The sequence below is a fragment of the Monodelphis domestica genome, chromosome 8 (assembly GCF_027887165.1).
Source record: "Monodelphis domestica isolate mMonDom1 chromosome 8, mMonDom1.pri, whole genome shotgun sequence".
Lineage (NCBI taxonomy): Eukaryota > Metazoa > Chordata > Mammalia > Didelphimorphia > Didelphidae > Monodelphis > Monodelphis domestica.
Genome location: NC_077234.1, coordinates 75,544,720 through 75,564,013, shown reverse-complemented (window position 1 = coordinate 75,564,013; position 19,294 = coordinate 75,544,720). Strand labels below are relative to the sequence as shown.

Below are 19,294 nucleotides of genomic sequence, written 5' to 3'. Positions count from 1 at the left end.
ATAATATATTCTATACATACACAAAATAAAGCAAAAATCACCAACTTTTTTCCTGGTACCTTCCTCTGCCTCCAGTTTAAGTATTAATGTCAATTTTTTACAAAAAGATGAAAACTGTGGCTTCCAAACTTCCCATTTATGAAAAGATACTAGATAACATAAATTATAATAGTGATAGTTTACATTCACAGGACTATACAGTTTATAATCTGTTTTATTCATACAACTCTATAAAGCCAAGCATCATTATTCCCATTTTACACTTGTGGAAACTAAAATAAACTGACTCAACCAGAGTTGTACAATTAGTAAATACCCAAACCAAGACTTCTGACCCTAAATCCAGTGCTCCCATTGTGACTATCCAAACAATCCCCAAGTCTATAATCCATTTGAAATCTCCCACTATTCAATCATTTACCTTTAGGTAAGTTTTTGGGAAGTGTAGTTGCATGAACTGTGTCAAAGCATCCATGTTTGCCTTACTATTCTTAAAATGCACCTTTACAGTAAAGCCTCTTCCAAACCTAGGGAAAAAAATCAGAAAATGTGATGTAAACAATGCTTTGGTGAAATCTTTTATTGGAAAACTGGATAATAGTCATTGACTTAATGGTATTCAGACTGATCACCACATCCTTTTCCCTTAAACTTTTTTTTTTCACTTTAAGACAAACTAGGTTTTGGTCTGAAAAGATTCTGATGACATGATTTTAGACATTTATCTACTCTGACACACAATGATACTCTTTGAATAAAAGTTACATTTAGAAAATATCAATGTTTTATTGATCAACACTTTATTTCTAATTTGAAAGTGAATTATGGACTAGAGAGGCGCTTTTTTAGAGATCTAGTAATTCAACCGCTTGAGGAAGTTTAAGTACTTTTTGTTTCTTTTTTTCATTCTTCAACAAATAATGACTTCCTCAATGGAATTGATATGACATGTCATATCAATGATATGACAAAGCAGTATCTCTTTAACATCTCCCTTTAAATCAGGGAGTAGCATAAAGATATTTTTGAAAGTAGAATTAAACATCTTCATGGAGTATTTAAAATTGCATTCTTCCTGCTACTTTGACTACCTATCTCTTAACCCATTACCTTACTGGTTCCCAACCCTGTACCTTTGCTGCATGATATAATCACTTATAATTAAAAAAAAAACACAAACAAACAAATACTAAGAGTTATCTTTAGAAATGTAACTCTTATCATACACAATAGCAGCAATAAACTCCACAAAGTAAAGTCAATTTATAGGGTCCTTTTTCATCCACTTTTCTCTCTGGTGAATACTATCTTATGCTATAAGGTAGGAAGAAATTTTCTGAAATTTAATTTTCATACATATATGTTAACTTGTATATAATAATATTCATGTTTTTATGATGTCTTAAGGCTTACCAAACACTTTACAAATATCTAATTTTATTCTCACAATCCTCTAGATAAGTGTTATTATTATCTCTATTTAACAGTTGAGGAAACTGAGGCAAACAGTTTCAGTGCCTTACTTCGGGTCAAACAACTATTAATCTGAGCCCAAATTTGAACTCAGGTCTTCCTTACTCCAGGCCAGGCACTCTATGCTATGGCAACATCTAGCTGTCTGTCTACCCACATACATATAAAGCCACTAGGTTATCAATTTTATTATTAATAAGGTTGGTTCTGTTTTTATCTATACATGAGATTTTTTCCTCTTATGCACTTCATATGTAGTAAAACTATAAAGCACTTTGTAGAAGAGCTGGGGAAAATGATAATTAACATCCTGTCAAATCTGGAATTTAATGTACTTGTCAAAGTTCAACTCAACCTAAATTATAAAATAACAGTGTAAATGCCTTAGTCGGCTTCCTTGGTATATTTTTTTCCCTCAAAAATATTATGAGAAAAACCAGTCTCTATAAGCTTTAAGTATTCTCTATTGTTAGTCTTAAAAGTAAAATAAACCCAAAGCAAATATTTTTAAGTTTTTAGAAGATATTAATTTCTTTCAAATGATTGGCTTTTCCACTCCATTTTCTCAATTCATTGTATAATAGGCAACTGAGATAATCCTTGAAGCACAGCCCAGCACATATCTAGATCCATTTAAGAAATGATCTCTTGCTTATTAACCTGCTTTTTATGTGCTGTAAAGAACCAATGCATTGGAACCTTCCATTCACCATAATGGCCAGTCTGGTACAGAGAGCTTCACATTCTTCCATGCTGAAAAACAAAGTGAAAAAATCTTCAGTATTCTATAGTAGGGATATAATTAAGTACTCAACTTAGATTAGCTGTGTCTTTTAATGAACTAAAAATAATGACTTCATTATCCGACTTTGGGAATTGTGATGACACAAAATGGTGACTTTAACATCTCCCTTTACATCATTGGCCAGCATAAAAACATTTGAATTCAGAATTAGATTTCTTCAGGGAATGTCCATTGCTACATTTTTCCTGCTGTGTTGACCACCTCCCTCTTAACCTCATTTGTTCCTGCCTATGTCCCTTTGTTGTTATTATACTTCCAAATAGATTTCATCTCTGCTTCTCCTCATAAATCTGTTAGCTTTTTCAATACTTGTTAATTCACCCTTTCAAAGCTTTCCTCATTTAATTCTTTTGTATCTCCCTTCTAATGTTTGCCACTCCAGTTGAAAATTGAATGGCATTCTTAAAGAAATTCCAGTTTCTTGATTCCTTGAGAGAAAATATCTATGCCCCCCTAAATATTGTTGGTATCAGGTCTTCCCATGCTCCAAAGATTCTTGTTTCTCCAGGAAGTGAGTATGAATATAGAGAATCAGATATAAGCCTTGATTAGGAAAACTGATATTAAAGAATTGGGGGAATGGGGATTTGTGTTCCAAACTTTAAGGTGCTTTGTTCAGAGGTCCCTTTCTAACCCTATCATCATATGATTCTCTTTCCTTTTCTATCCCTCCTATTTAAATAAAAATATATTAATTTAGAATTATCTTTGGTTTAATTTAACCGGTTGAAATCCAGAAAAAGACTTAGGCACACTGGAACTTATGGAGGTACTGGACAATTTAGAGAGATTTGGTTCTTACATGGTGCTTCCCTTTATATAGCTAATTATCAGAGGTATAGGATGAGGTCCCAAGCAGCAGCCTCAGAATTCAATAAGGGAAACATTTTTTTTTTAGCATTTCTGAAGCAAAATGGATTGATTACTTGTATCCTCTGAATAATAATAATGCTAATAATAATTATAACAATAGCTAGCATTTATATAGAGCTTTAGGAGTCATAAAACTCTTCATAAATGTTATCTCTTTTTAGCCTCAAACAACCCCTAGATACTATGTGCTATGAATATCTCCATTTTATATATTAGAGAACTGAGGCAGTCAAGTGACTTTCCCTGAGTTACACAGTCAAATTTGAACTCAATTTTCTTGATTCCATGTCCAGTTCTAGCTGCTGAGTCAGACCACTACTCAGGAGTACCTTCTTTTTTGGTTTAATCAATAAAAACAGGGAGAAGAAGAGAACAAATACTGTGTTGTTGGGTCCTTTTAACCCTGGCTCTTCTGGGAAAGAGCCAATTAAGTCCACAATGACTGGTTTGGTGCTGATGGACAGCTCATAGTCAATGACATGGAAAAAGAAAGCAAAGTGGTTTCTTACTGAAATTCCATGCCCATTTCTTTAAATGCATAGATAATGTTTTTAGGGGGGGGGAGTGGGGTTCCTATTTGCACAAATTCCCACATATAACACTGGATAGGGGTGGAAGGAACAGATATGTGAGTCAGTAGGAAATTCCTCACATTTATGAAGATCAGCAATTGTTTTTGCAAGTTGTAGTTCCAGAAAGTAGCCTAAAGTACTCAGAAGTTAAGTGGAGTGCTCAGGTTCATACATCTTGTATGTTAGAGGCAAGATCTCAATTCAAGTCTACCTGACTTCTCTGCGTCATGATACTTCTAACAGCCTACTATATAGGTTTTTTTAAAAAAATAACCTTTACCTTCAGTCTTAGAATTAATACTAAATATTGGTTCCAAGGCAGAAGAGTATCAAAGTCTAGGCAATTAGGTCGTTAAGTAACTTGGCAAGGTCACATAGCTAGAATACTTTGTTATAAGAATAATATAATAACTATACTAAGATAGTATGTTATTTATATATGCTTTATCTCTAATCTTTAATCGTATGCTTAGATTTATGCTACATGTTTACCTTTGCAACTATGAAACAAATACTAAATTTAAACAGATAGTTAGACTAAACAAATATAAATAGATGATGGCATGGGCCTTACATCTTCCAAGTGACTTAGGTCCCTATTTTTTTAAAAACCCTTAGCTTCTGTTTTGGACTTGACACTATGTATTGGTGCCAAGGTAAAAGATTGGTAAGAGGTAAGCTGACTTGCCCAGGGTCACATAGCTATAAAATGTCTCAGGCCATATTTGAACCCAGGTCCTTCCATCTCCACATCTGGCTCTCCATTAATCCACATAGCTGCCCTCTCAGGTCCCTATTCTTAAATTAGCCACCACATACTTTCTAGTACATTCCTGTGCATATATTAAAGGCAGTTAACAAATCTTTACAGTTTCAATGAATTGCAAATATTATAACTAATTTTTTCCTGAATATCTTTACAAGGATAGATGACATGGAATTGGTTCATGTACTTAGATCTCTAAATTTTTATGGTTCAGCTTACCTGTGAGATGTAAGTATCACTGAGCATTTGTTTTGTACTTCTTCTGAAATGATCTTCCAGAGATGTCGCTTAGATTTAGGATCCATTCCAGAGCTTGGCTCATCCTTAATATAAAAAAAAAATCACAAGAAAAGTAATTAATCAAATTAATTAATTTTTGGATGAGATGCCTTACATGAATCATCACCACATCTGGCTTCTCTAGACCTGAACTCCCTTAACAAGGTCCTATGACTAACTCATTTTAGGTTCCAGAGGCTTGTTTTTGCAGCTGTCAGAAAGCACCAAGATTAATCATTTAAAATTGCCGTTCCATTCCCCAAAGTGACTACATAAAAATGACACCTTGTTACTCTACACCTGCCTCTTCTGTTTCTTTGGTCGAATTTCTACTTCAATGCCTGAAAAATAAGGTTGGCATTTTTCTCCCTGCATGTCAAGTCCAGATCCAAGGGCCAGAATGCCAGGCTTTGTCCCCATATCACATGGCCTGAGCAAAATTGTCAGTCCACTTTTGAATGTAGAGCTATTTATTATTGTTGCTGAGAATATACTCTGTAGGTAGAGCAGAAAGGAATGGGATCATATGCGAGAATACTTAGAATGATAAGGAAAATGTTTTTCCCAGTTACAACCTAGGAAGATATATATATATATATATATATATATATATACATATATATATATGTGTACATATATACGTATTACGAATTCTGCATTATTTATTGACCTATGATAATTTTGATAAAAATAGCACATTTACTTAGTACTTTATAATTTAGTAACACTGATTTTACAGTACCCTTTCTGAGTTGGGTAGAGTATTATTGTTGTAGTGTGCCAGGCAGTATAAAATATTACTTTTATTGTTAAAATGAGGTACATTTGGTTCAGAGATGGCAAGAATTTGTCTTTGGTCAGAGCTATCAGATGAGACAATGAAAGAACTCAGATGTGGTAGTTCTATATAAAAATTCTTTCAAGTATGCCCTGATACCTTTTTTACTGTACCAGTATAGGGTAAGAAGGCAAAGAGAATGTAAAAAAAAAGTATCTTTAAGAAGCTTACATCCTCTTTGCTTCATAACACTATATACATGTGATATATGTAAATATATATATATAAATATGTATATCATGTATATGTATATAGAGCTTTATGTGTGTATCTATATAACCTCCACTATATATATGTAAATATATGTGTTAAGGATTTATTTTTCATATGCTATATTAATTCTAATATCTTAGGGAGAATTGCTGCATATTCCTGTGTCTGGGATCTGGGTCAGAGATATCATCTAGTTTTCTGCTTTTTGTTATTTCTTTGACCTTGGAAATCCCAATGAATGTCTTCCTTTTTAAAAGGAATTTGGTTAATAAATGAAGAGGACAAGGGTTCTTTTCCTGTGTATATGACCTGTTTACCTGTGGGGATAGGGAGGGGTGAATAGGATGATGAACCATCTCTTAATTAGCTATTACCAATTAAAGATGTCTTGGGTTGTTCAATGGAGGGGCTGAATAATGAGCTCTTAAAAATCTATTTATTGAATTGGGTGACCCAGCTCGGGTCATCCCTGATCATGAAAGATCCATGGAGACATATTACTTTATCAGTTATGATGTTAGCCTAACCAAAAAAAATCTTGTTATAACCAATAAACTTACATTCTTACCCAGAAATCAGTCTCAAGATAATTTTTAATTGTAGTAATGTACATACAGAGTGGATTTGCTACAAAGACCTGTATATATACATACATATTTATAATCTATATAGCTATTCATTATAGTTTTATCTATCTATCTATATATATATTTATCTGTCAATCTATATGTTTGATATTGATTTGATATGTTATATATTGTTTGATTGCAAGTGGACAAATTGAACCTAATCAACTGATGAGCATTTATTAAGTGCCCTGGAGGTACAAAGAAACATTTAAAGAAGTCTTGCCATCAATAAATTCTTCTGGGGAAGACAAAAACTGTTTGGAGTATGAATTAAAGAGGAGAAAGACTTCAGGCACAGAAATCATTTAAGAGGGTCTCTTAATATCAAAAGATAATTCATTAAAAAGAACTAGAAGAAATAAGAATTAAACAAAAGAAGAAAATCAGGCTGAACTGCCTTTGAGAAATTACAAAACTCCTTTACTAATACCAACTTCTTTCTGAAACTGAGGCTCTTCTTTTTATTTTACTAATGTATGTGTCTATAAATTACAGAATACTAGTGTATCAACTTTCAGTGGTAATGGTGAGGCACATGGTAAACATGAGCAGGCTGTAACACAGACTAGATGAGGAACTCTGAAGGATTAAAGGATGCCATCAAAATGATCAAAAAAGACGGGCTGGAAATGTCAAGAACAAGGGTACAGTTCACATGTCTCACTAGCATTCTCACAATGTCAAGAGAAAGGGAGGAAGGTCTTGGTCTGTTAGTTGGACTTCCTGCAGTCAATTTATGGGAAGACCTAAAGTAAAATTATCCAAATATGGGCTGCAATCTGTATTTTGGAAAGAATATCCCATACTAATGAGATCAACAGAATCATTGATGTATCAACTGTACCCAGCACAGTGGTTGCTTAACAAGTGTTTGTTTAATGATTATAGAAGTGAAATAAAAATAGGTTCTGCTCAAATAATTAAGATAAACGATACAAATCATATTTTGAAAATGGATTCTGTGTACAACCAGAAATGTAGTAAATGAGTAATTGGCAAAAAGAGTAATAAATCCTAACATATTACCATAGGCCAGCATTAGGTGGATATATTGCTATATCTAGAGGGAATTTACCAAAGCATAGGTTGGCTTACTCCCTTCTCTGGTAGAGGACTAAAATCCATTTACGTAAGGAATTTAAGAGCTTTAGGAACTGACAAAACCCAAGATGACTTTTTCCATGCAAGAGCCATTTGTCTATTTTGAAGGCTGTGTTTACACAAATGCACATAAAACATTTCACCTCTTTCCCACCTAATCTGGGGAAGTTCAGCCAGATTCATCAGTGCCTTGCATTTGAACAGTGCTTTTAGCTTTCTCAAAACACTTTCATCTCTTTTATCCCACAGGAGACCCTAAGGCTGGTTTGTTCACATTAAGAAAATGCTTATGCACCTAGGATTGCATTACAGTACTGGTGTTGACCTAGATAAGAGCCTGTGTGATGAGTTTATGGGTGAGAGTTACAGGGAGGTGCATTGTTTATTAAGACTCTGGAGTTTGATTTCCTAGGACCTAAGATTGAATGACACCATCAAGGCCATCTAGTCCCATTTCAGTTTTAGAAGCAATTTTTTTTTAAACATCTCTGGCTCATTTAGCCTGTGCTAAAATACTTTCTGAAACGGGCTCTTCATTGCATCACAGTATAGCTCATTCCACTGTTGGACAGCTTTAATTGTTAAAAAATCAGCTTCATATTGAGCTGAAATAATCTTCACTGTAACTGATGCTCTCTGGATCTAGTTAAACCCTTTAAGAGAACTATTTGACTTACAGCAGGACTAAATTAAAGTTAGATTATAGGTTTTTTTTTTATGCCCATCTCTAGATATTACAAGGGCACTTTTTGGATTTGGAGGCCTCTAATAGAAGAGGATCCCTGTGACTAAATGGCCTAAATGCTTCTAGATAATTTGGAGGTTTTGTGCAATGTTTTCCATTCAGTCCAGAACTTTAGCCATTATTTGTTGTATGACCACAGATGAGACTAGGACAGAGGTGAGCAGTGATTTATCACAGAATATTTTTTTTGTTTTTTGTTTTTGTTTTTGTCTTTAAACATTATTTTATTTGGTCATTTCCAAACATTATTCATTGGAAACAAAGATCATTTTCTTCCCCCCCACACCTGATTTATCACAGAATATTAAAATTCAAAAGTATCAGATCTAGATGGCACTGACAGCACATGTCATCTCTAATCATCATAGAAACAATAGAGAGGGACACCTAGTTAGCTAGAAAAGTTAACTAAAATTATATAATGGCCTTCCTCTATTCTGATCTTCTCTGTCTTCTTTGTGTCATCTGCACTGAGTAAAGTTTGTCATACCTGTCCTTGGTGTAAAACTCCTTTACTCTTGAATAGTTCTGCCAATGAGCAACCTACTTTAATTATACTTACTAAACACTGATAGATCTTGTAAATTTGGGTGGGATTCCAAATTTTTGATATAACTAAACCACATTCCCTCTCAATAGTAAATTATTTTAAAAGTCAGATAGCAAGCATTTTCTTTTTTTAAATGTTCTTTCCTCATTAGTAAAGTACTGGTGGAACATCTCTAGCCAATTTTATTTCCTGTCATTTTTCAGAGTAAAAGAAAAAGAGAGCCTGGAGGAAACTATCATAAAATGAAAACTCCCAATTGCAAACTACATAGATTAGTAAGGAGAAGTGATTTTGTCCATCAGGGGCTGAACTAGCCAAAAAGATCCAGGTTATGGAAACTGCTTCTGAGATCTAAACTGAAAAGAGACCTAACTGAGATGAAAAGACAAACAGCTTCTTGAAGAGATAGAGCATGCAAACTGGCAAAATAAGGTGGTACAAAGCTAGAATTTTAGAGAAAGTAATCCTTAAGGTCCAGATAGGAGAAACTAATGTATTAATGAGAATTAGAGGAGGTGAAGAATAGACTTCTTGGTGAGTGGATCAAAAAGACTGAACAAGGTAGGAAGGATAAAAAGAATAAGATGTCCTTGCTGGTTGTTAGGCTCTCAAATGTGAAATTAATAAAATAAAAACTCTTTCTTTTATTTGATTAACTTTAATGAAAGAAGAAAAACCAGAGTTTCCCCCAAATGAAATTAATTAACTCCTTTAAACTCTGAATCTAGTTAGATTCAAAGTCCTCCCTCCTAGGCAAGGGATTGGTCCTTATATAAACCAAGCTCATGTCTGGAAGTTGGAGGCATGGCCCTTCCTTAGTACAGAATTGGTCCAATTCAAGTCCAATCTCACACCAGGAAGTAGGGGCATGGTTTCCCACCCCCCAGCAGGAGACTGGTCCATTCAAGACCAATACCAGGCCAGGAAGTAAGGGGGAGGGACCCCTGGGGCACAGCTGAGGAATGCAGTTCCCTGGGCCACTTTAAAACTTTAAAAACACTTGAAAACATTTTAAAACCCACAAATGCCATCCTAAAGTCTGAAAAACAAACAAACAGATATCTGAGGGTATGAAGAAGAACCAAAGGTAGACAATTTCTATGGCACTGAAATAAAAATTGAGTTAACATCAAAGAGGTTAGGCAGGACTGCAGTAAGGAAAGTAGGTATATATTCTGAACCTAGTGGAAGATCATAATTAAACTATAAGAACTTAATCAATATGGGGGGGGGGAAGATGGGGATAAAAAAGAAAGATCACCTTTTTCATTGACAAGAAATTACCCCTTTGAAGCTTTGACCTTAAATCCACTAGTCTGAATTCCCAGGAATTATTTATGACATATCTTATTACTCTGCTAAAATCTACATGGAAGTGTAGACTTTCAAAAGAACATAGATTTTCTCGTATCTCATTTGAGCTCAGAATTGATTTCTGATGTTAATTGATTAAGATGAAGTACATACAAAAATGTATGATATGTATGAGTCAATGTCAATATGATCTGCCTTCTCTAAAGTTTAGCAGCCTTACTATAAACTATTCTCTTACCAGCAGTAGAATTGATGGCTTTCCAATCAAGGCTATTGCAGTTGATAATTTTCTTTTGGTACCATAACTGCACATAGATGTGACTTTTTCTTTGTAGGGCATCAGCTGAAGCCTCCAAAGAAGTTTATGAACAATCTGTAGGAAAAAAAAGTAAAAGAAAAAAAAAGAAATTACAACATGTTTACACACACACACATGCTTTGCAACAAAGTAGAAAAAGAAATTTAATTCTCTGCTTGTGATTCTGTGATCCTAACGAAATGAATAAAACCAAGCTTAACAGTGATATATAACAGACAATGGTGAATTTTTAAAAACCGAAAGATAAAGTATTTTTTCTACATCTGTATGAGCACTTAACACATTGCCTGGCACATAGTAGGCCCTATATAAATGCTTGTTCCCTTCCCTTCTTTTCTCTTTCCTATAACCACGTATTCCACAAAGTCCTAGTTTTGAAACAAATGTTTTCAATTAAATAAGCAAGGAATCACAAAATATGGTAAGGAGTTTGGATAGGGACTAGATCTGTGACTTCATTGATATAGGGAAAATTTATGGAGCATGTTCCATCTTATCAAATCAGATCAGTGCCTTCTCCTTGGCTTATAGTCTTGGAGAGTTGTCTGAGTTAAGAGTCAGAGCCAGGGTGACATAGCTGGGGTATCAGAGACAGAATTCTAACACCAGGTCTTTCCTGATTCTGAGGCCAGCTCACTATCAAGTGAGTCTTTCTGCCTATTACCTTTGCAAAACTCCCTTGCTAACAAATTAGACAGAAATTTTAATGTTTTCATTAAAAAAAACCTGAGTAATTGCCATCGAAAACAAAATCTTCTCTAATCACTTTTCAGCCCAGGAATTCCAGTAATGGTTCTTGAGATGATTAGCAAATATGTCCAAAGATTTCCTTCTGTGCAATTTTCCTTTAACTGACTTAGATATTTAGAGCATCTCATTCCATATGGCCCAGCTTCCACATTTCAAGCCCAAATGCAGCCTAGTCTATTCTATTCTAGTTTTGACCCCTTGCTCACTTTACTTTTAATATTTCATTCCAAGCATCCTTCAGTATTCATCCAAGGATTCAGGACCAACGTTCAGAAAAAAATATACCTATCCACTCATAGGTGTTTCTTTTAGAAATGTCCTAGGGCTGTCAACACTTATCACACTGCAACAGCAGCCATGCCTATAAAATATGTTTAAGTCTCTGTTATGAGACCTGTAGTAGTGGCACCATGAAATCTGATGTGCCATTTCCATTTGGTATTTGTCTTCTCTGTAGAGTGCACCCTTAGAAATATTTTCCATCTATCTAAACCCTTAGGGAATGAATTTGGAAACTACTGATGCTCTGCAGAAATAATTAAGAGGAAAGATATGAAAAATGTTTTGAAAAACATTGATTATATATAAAATAAGGAATATTGCAAATAGGTAATAGACAAAAACATAAATAAATCCTGACAGAATCTAATAACAACCCCACAGGTCAATGTAAGGTAGAAATTCTGATATTCTTATTTGGAACTAACATCTACATGTAAAAAATAGTGGTTCCCTTTCCTAGTAAGGAAACTAAATGACAATTTACAAAAGGAATGTTAGATTTTAAGAATTATTAGAATGAAGAATAACTTTAGAATTTAGTCATGTCCTGTGAAATAATAAGTATTATGTTCTGGTAAGCTTGGATTTCTTTATGCATTTTGAATCATAGAACTATCATTGACAAAGGTAGAAGAGACTTTTGAGGTCATCCTGTCCAACCCCACCTGCAAGGGATGATCTTGTAGTTATTTCTAGTGTTACTGAATCATGTTACTGAAAGACTCCAAGTTGAAAAAAGGTACATCCCCAAAATTCTTAATAGGAGAGAGTCATATCTATAGACTAATTCATTCTACATTTATTAAGTAAAGAGGTACAGTTGATCACCAAAATCAAAATGGAAACTATTTTATTTGGCTAAATTTCAAATGATGACTTGAGATTCCCTTCCTTTATAGTTTAAAAATTATTGCCAATCATTAACTTCATTTTAAAGTCATTTCTGTCTTTAGAGAACTACTTAGTAATTTTAGAGCTAAGAAAGTTTTGGAGGGTTTTTTTTTTGTTTTTTTTTTGTTTTGTTTTAAGTTTCCATAACTGAGTATAATGAATTTTCCTCAGAGACCTAATCAATGGTGAACATGGTTTAGAAATCTTAAGGACAATTCAAAGGTCTCAAAATTTAGTGCCTAGAACTTATCTGAGAACTCAATTATGCATTGGTAACAAGGCCAACCTCAGCTAAGGTCCCCTGAAGGGGAGATCCATTTTGTGGCATTTGAGAAAGAAGAGCCAAACAGATGCTTTTCAGAAAGTTTTCAAATTCAAAATCTGCAATCTAGAATATGACAGATATTTCTTCTTTTAATATACTCTTAATAACTCTTCCAAAATATTTAAAGTCAAAATGAAGTCTATATTTTGGTACCTTTGACCCTTCACCTACCTTACTTCTAATATTTGGAATGCAAATATTTGATAAGCAAATTCAAAATGATGTAATAATGTCATAAAACTTAAGGGCATTGTTAAAGTTTGACCTCTCATTAAGCTGGCAAATTCAATAGATTTTATCTATTCAATCAGTGGGGATGCAGAATAGGAAGAATAATGTTTTTTAAATAAGTTCAGCTTCTCAAGCACATACTCACATCCTTAATGTCTTTCTCGGGAATTCCATGTATTCTGGCATAAAAGTAGAGATGCTCTTCCACAGTCACCAAATCATCTAAAGCATCTTCCTGTGGGCAATAGCCAATCGATGAATAGTGTGTATCAGCTCGATCCAGGGATCTGAATCACAGGGACCAAGGAAGGAAAGAGAGAGAGATCAGCTTAAATAGTTATTTACCTCCTTTGGAGGCTTACCTGAATTGAGAGTGGTACTTAGATTGCATAGCTAGTCACTATTTTTATTGAAGATTATTAATAATAAGAACTAGATTCACATAGTGCTTTAAGATTTGTAAAGGGTTTTTGCCAATATTACCATATTTAACACAACAACTCAGGGTGAGGTACTGTTATTGTCATCTCTATTCTACAGATGAGGAAACTGAGGCAGATGGAGGTTTGGCTTTTTTTAATGACTTTCCCAGGTTTATACAGCTAATATGAGGCTGAATTGGAACTTGATTCTTCCTGACTCTAGATCCAGTGTTCTCACAAGCATACATCCTTATGAAAATAATTGAACAAATTTTCATTTCAAAATTTCATTTCAAATGAAATGTTCATTTTATTGAATAAATTTAAGCTCTTCATCTAAATCTTTTAAAGTCATCAACAAAGCCAGGTGCAGAACAAGACAATTCAGTTTTATCTACCCTAATAAAGGTATACTTTGCTACTTTGGATACCAATTTTTCATACCCAGTTTGATTTCTAATCAGGATTTTTCCACTTGTTGCAATGATGTCCCCTGTCAACATTTTGAAGATAGTAGTCTTCCCTGCTCCATTCACTCCCAGGAGTCCAAAGCACTGGTTTGAAAAAAAAAGATGTATATAGTCATGAAGAAGCTATAAAATACATTGATAAAATGTCCCTTTTGTTCTCTCCATTTTGACAAAATCAGTTATTGAAAAAGTAAATGTCAATGGAAATATCTATATATTTTGAGAAATTGTTACTGAGGTTGAATCTTGAGTATACTAATTATATGATGAATAGAAAAATCATCTCTATTAGTCCCAGTTTCTTTCTGTATCAAATAGGGACAATATCTTTCACACCACCTTATCTCACAGGGTTATTGTGAGAGAGTTATTTATAAATATTAAAAATTTAAGAAACAAACTATTTGCCCTGCTGTTTCATAGATTTATGATTTATATTTTAAGATAAATGATCAGAAATGTGAAATCCAAGTGCTCCTAATAAATACTTTTTAATAGTTTACAATACTATGCACATTTTATTATTAACTCGACACCCAAGAATAAAGTGGCAGTTTTAGTTATTGACCTCTTCAACGGCTAGTTTCTTTATGCCTACACTTTAGCATCCAGCTTCCAAAACAGGAGGGTACAGTCATGTACTTAAAGCTCTTGGACCTTTGTCAAGATAAATATGTGTGTTGTCCCACTCTAGCTGCTCTTTTTAACTTCAGCTTGATCTTTCTCCAGTGCCCCCTCTTTGAATGGAATCTGATATTATTGTCAGTTTTCAGGCAAATCCACTGAATGGTGGGATAATTTGGTTAATTTTCTTGGCAAGTAAGCTCTTAATCCAATAAGATATATAAGAATACATAAGGAAGAGCCTTCTAAAAGGTACACACATCACTATGGAAGGGAGAATGTGAAGGCTAGTGTGAAGATTGGATTTAGGTATCTCCTGATTGTAACAATGAAGATACTTAGCTCTTTATTGTGAAGATAAAATTGTAATCTCCTGATTGTAACAATGAAGGCACTTAGTTCTTCCTTTATAGTGAAGCTAGAATTGTAAGCTACAATCTATTTTTAGATTTTAACTACAAAAAGGTGTTAATAACTACAAAAGGTGAATTAACCACAAAAAGGTGTTAAGCAACTACAAAAGGTGAACTTACCAAAAGAGGTGTTAAGTAACCCAAAAAGATATAATCTAACCATAGAAGTTGAGACCTACAGAGTGGGCAGTCCTGGAGAAAGTCTAACCAAAGAAGATGAGAGCTAAAGAATGGGCAGTCCTGGAGAAAAGCGTCTGTTGTGATGGTAGACATGAAAAATTAGGGGAGGTGACACAAGAGAAAAAAATCTTTAAAAAGAGGGGTTGGATCATTTAGATTCAGACATTCAGACATTCGGACTCAGACATTCAGACAGTCATTTGGAGATTCAGGCACTGACTCGGAGGAGCAACTGGAAGACAGACCCTTGAGGAGCAACCAGAAGGCAGACACCCAGGCTTCTTTTAGACTGTCACCGTTGGTGAGTGAAAAGCTGACTAAGTGACCCCGCCTTTCTGGAGGCATGAAGCCTCCAGGAAAGGCCCATCTACTTGAGACTCTCTTCCCCTGGGCTTAGAAATTCTAACTGATATCAGAAGAAGCCAGAGTTTTTTTCTCTCTCTCCCTCTTTCCTTAATATCTTCCTTCTATTGTAAATATTGTAAATAAACTACCATACGTTCCATTTACTTTAGAAATTCATTTTGGGATTTAGAAATTAAATCCCTGGTGACAACCTATTAAATATTAAAAGTCCAACCACAAATAATTTTAACAATTATTTGGCTGACCACATCGGTTGTGACAAAATACCCTCAACCTTCTTAACTTTCCTAAATTTTTCCTTTACTGTGACTATACCTAAGTCAGCTTTTAATAGCTTATTTTGATCAGCTGTAGAGGTAAGTTCAAATTTGGAAGGAAGAAAGGGAGGGAGGGAGAGTACCACAAGAAGGATTTGCTGATCTAACTAAGATAATTAAGATTTATAGGTTGCCTCTAAATGATAAAATCATGACTTTGCTGAATGATCCTTTGTGCTGCTACTTTTCCCTCCAAGCCATCCATCTATCTTGTTTGTACTCATTTATTTAGAATATAGACTCTATAAGGGCAAGGACTTAGTACTGGCTTTCTTTGTGCTCTTAATGGTTGGGTGTGGAGGGAAATGAACAAGCATTTATTTAGTCCCTAATATGTATCAGACTTTGTTCTAAGCACTTTATAAATATTATCTTATTTGATTATTACAACAGCTCTTTGAGTGAGGTACTCTTTTGGTCCCCATTGCAGTGTTAAGGAAACTGAGGAAGACAATGGTTTAGATGGCTTGCCTAGCATCATCCATCTAGGAAATATCTGAGGGCAGATTTGAATTCAGGTCTTCCTGAATCCAGGTCTATCCATTCAATCACCTACCTGCCTCTATGCATAATATATACTACATAATACATATTTAATAAATGTTTGTTGATGGACTATTTTTTAAATTCTGCAAATGTAGGTGTTCACTTCAAACCTACTCAGTTTACAGATAAGGAAACCTAGATGGAAATAATAGAAGAAAGTAAGCAGAAATACCCATATTCTTCTTTTAAAGAATAGACTCATTTCAGTGGAGATGGAAGGAGTATACAGCAATGTAGTGATCATTCCATGCTGTCTATCAGCATATTGATGATTGAACAATAACACAGTCAGGATGAGGAATAACTTGCCACCTGCTATTTCTGAGGCTTTCTTAAACATTTTATAAACTTCTTAGTTATGTCCTAACATCTCATTAATGAGGAAGAAATCAAGGATTAAAGATGTTTATACCAGTTTTTGATGTCAACTAACAATAAAGGTTCTCTCTCTGTCTCTCTGTCTCTCTGTCTCTTTGTCTCTCTCTGTCTCTCTGTCTCTGTCTCTGTCTCTCTCTGTCTCTCTCTGTCTCTCTGTCTCTGTCTCTGTCTCTGTCTCTCTTTCTCTCTGTCTCTCTCTCTCTGTCTCTCTCTCTCTCTCTTTCTCCACTTCCAATAACACTTAGAACAGGTGCAGCACTCTATATAGAGGAGTGTTCAATAAATTTCATTGATGGACTCCTAATCTAATAGCCAAGACAGGCAAGGATTTCACCTGCCACTGCCAGTTAAAAATGAAATAGACTCTGATGTTGAACTGATCATTTTGTTTGCTTTGGAGAATCATAAATCCAAGTCAGAATATAATCTCTTGTTCAGTTATTCCAAATGCCTAGATGATGAGCAGAGTCACAGCCAACTTTTACCAGCCTGTGCTATCAGAGAAGATTGCAAGCTCATAGTGTGAAATGGCACTTAATATATAATTGTTTTCTTTTCCCTACCATTGCTCATCAGTGATGACTTATTTGGGCACCCACTATTATTGCTTAAGGGTCTTTGCAAGGTTTTTGGGTTTTTTGTTGCCTTTTTTTTTTGTCTGCTATTTCTCAATCGGAGCCCTCCTTTATTTTGGCCATGCCCCTCATTGTGTGAGTAGGAATATTTCATACGTATGATTTCATTGATGTGGGAAACTCCATCTTATGGGACAAGAACCAGTTGGTGACTCTAACTGACATAAAATGAAAATTCCTTCTATAAGTACATATTCACAACTTTCTGGTAATTCAAAGTTCTAGAGAATTGTCTGGGGCACTGAAAAATTAAGTGACTTGACTGGCCTTAAATGGAGAGATGGGTCTTGAATCTAGATCTGCCTGACTCCCATGCCCATGCTCTATCCATTATTCTAGGAGATCTTTCATGCCATGCACACAAGAGATACTTAAATGTTTGTTGAACTACTATCCCTTCAAGAAGAAAGTAGTACAGGATAAAAAAGGGGGTATCTAGACATGTTTGGTTTTGGAAAATCTGACATAGGGAATATCATAAGCTGGAATGGAGTCCTATGAGTCAAGTGGGTGCAGGGAATAATCCACAAAAAATATGTGAATAATACAGATCATTATAGGATTATAGATTTAGAACTTGGAGTAAAAAGATTAGAAATCATCTAATGCCTGACAACTCAGAATCCATAAACTTTCAGAAACATTTTAATAACTGCATTTCAACATAATTAGTTTCCTTTGGGTTCCTATTTATTTTATTTTATGCATTTAAGAATATTATTTTGAAAAGGGGTTCATTGGCTTCCCCAGACTGTCAAAGGGTTTTATGACATGAAAAAGATCATTGATTCTAGTGAAATCAACTTAGGTTACATTAACATAAGGAAACTGAGACCCATAGAGGTCAAGTCATTTACCCAGAGTCACATAGATAGTAAAATGGTGAAGCTGGGATTTAAATTCAGATTATCTGTTTATAAATCCAATACCTTTGAAACTGTACTGTGTAGCTAACCAGAGATTGTAATATGATGCTATATAACTCCAGAAAAATACCAAGGCAATGCAACTTGAATTTTACTACTGTCATTAGATTAAAAAGAGATCAAACATTGACCCTTAGTGAGAAAGAGTTAGTAGCTTACCTCTCCAGCAGGTATGCCAATGCTTATATTGTTTACTGCTATGATCTTTTTGTGGATAAGTTGGTAGGTTTTTGTGAGACGTTGGAGTTGTACCAAGTCAAATTCAGCTCCACCAGACTCCACCCTTATCCTTTCTGCATGAACATCTTCATCTTCATCTATGTTCTCTAGCACAGATGAAGAATTCATTTCTCTGAGTAAGATTCTAAACGGAGGCAATGATGAGTTTGTGTCAATAAGTGGGCTTTTGGAAGGATGATATCAATTTCTAATTTCTTTGTTGTCTTTTTTCATGAAAAGAACATTATCAAAAACAATATTGCCATTTTCTCATAAAATTTGATATTTATAATCTGTTCTAAAACTACCATAAGAATAATCATTTAGATTCTGCTACAAGTTTACTGGGAAAATGGTAATAAAATGTTTGTAATTCCAGTGGACCTGTGATAATGACTTAAAAAAAAAAAACACTCAACATTTTCTTATCTCTATTGGGACCATTAATTTTAGTGCCACTCCATAGGAAGGCCTTTAGGATTTCTAATGTCAGGCCAAACAGCACAACTGCTAATCTCATAAAAAATTATCTTGCTCATTCTCTCTCCTTGTTCCTTATCCCCATTCCAAGTGTCATTTTCCCATTTCCAAAGTGAATACTCTCTATGGGGTCTGACCAATACAGGGATACAAACATCTCAAGTTTGTCATGCCAAAAACTGAACTTATTCTACCTCTTGAATTTCCTCTCCACCCCAAATGAGATCCTTCTTTTGTCTTCCCCTTTAATGACACAATTATTATTTCAGTCACAAAATCATACCCTCAAGAGAGTTTTAAAAGTTTCTTGAGCTAATAAGTTGCCTCCAGCTCATGAACAAAGACTGGAACATTGATCCCTC

General features: G+C 34.6%; 1 protein-coding gene across 1 annotated transcript in view; it reads right to left on the bottom strand.

Annotated features, from left to right (window-relative positions):
• ABCA12 (ATP binding cassette subfamily A member 12) overlaps positions 1–19,294 on the bottom strand; it is a 242,256-nt gene that overhangs the window by 5,482 nt on the left and 217,480 nt on the right. The window contains exons 45-51 of the mRNA XM_007501784.2: positions 18,393–18,597; positions 13,823–13,932; positions 13,102–13,243; positions 10,397–10,531; positions 4,709–4,812; positions 2,134–2,226; positions 422–527 (exon numbers count right to left, since the gene is read on the bottom strand). Of these exons, the coding sequence (XP_007501846.1) occupies positions 422–527; positions 2,134–2,226; positions 4,709–4,812; positions 10,397–10,531; positions 13,102–13,243; positions 13,823–13,932; positions 18,393–18,597 (895 nt within the window). The remainder of the gene's footprint in view (positions 1–421; positions 528–2,133; positions 2,227–4,708; positions 4,813–10,396; positions 10,532–13,101; positions 13,244–13,822; positions 13,933–18,392; positions 18,598–19,294) is intronic.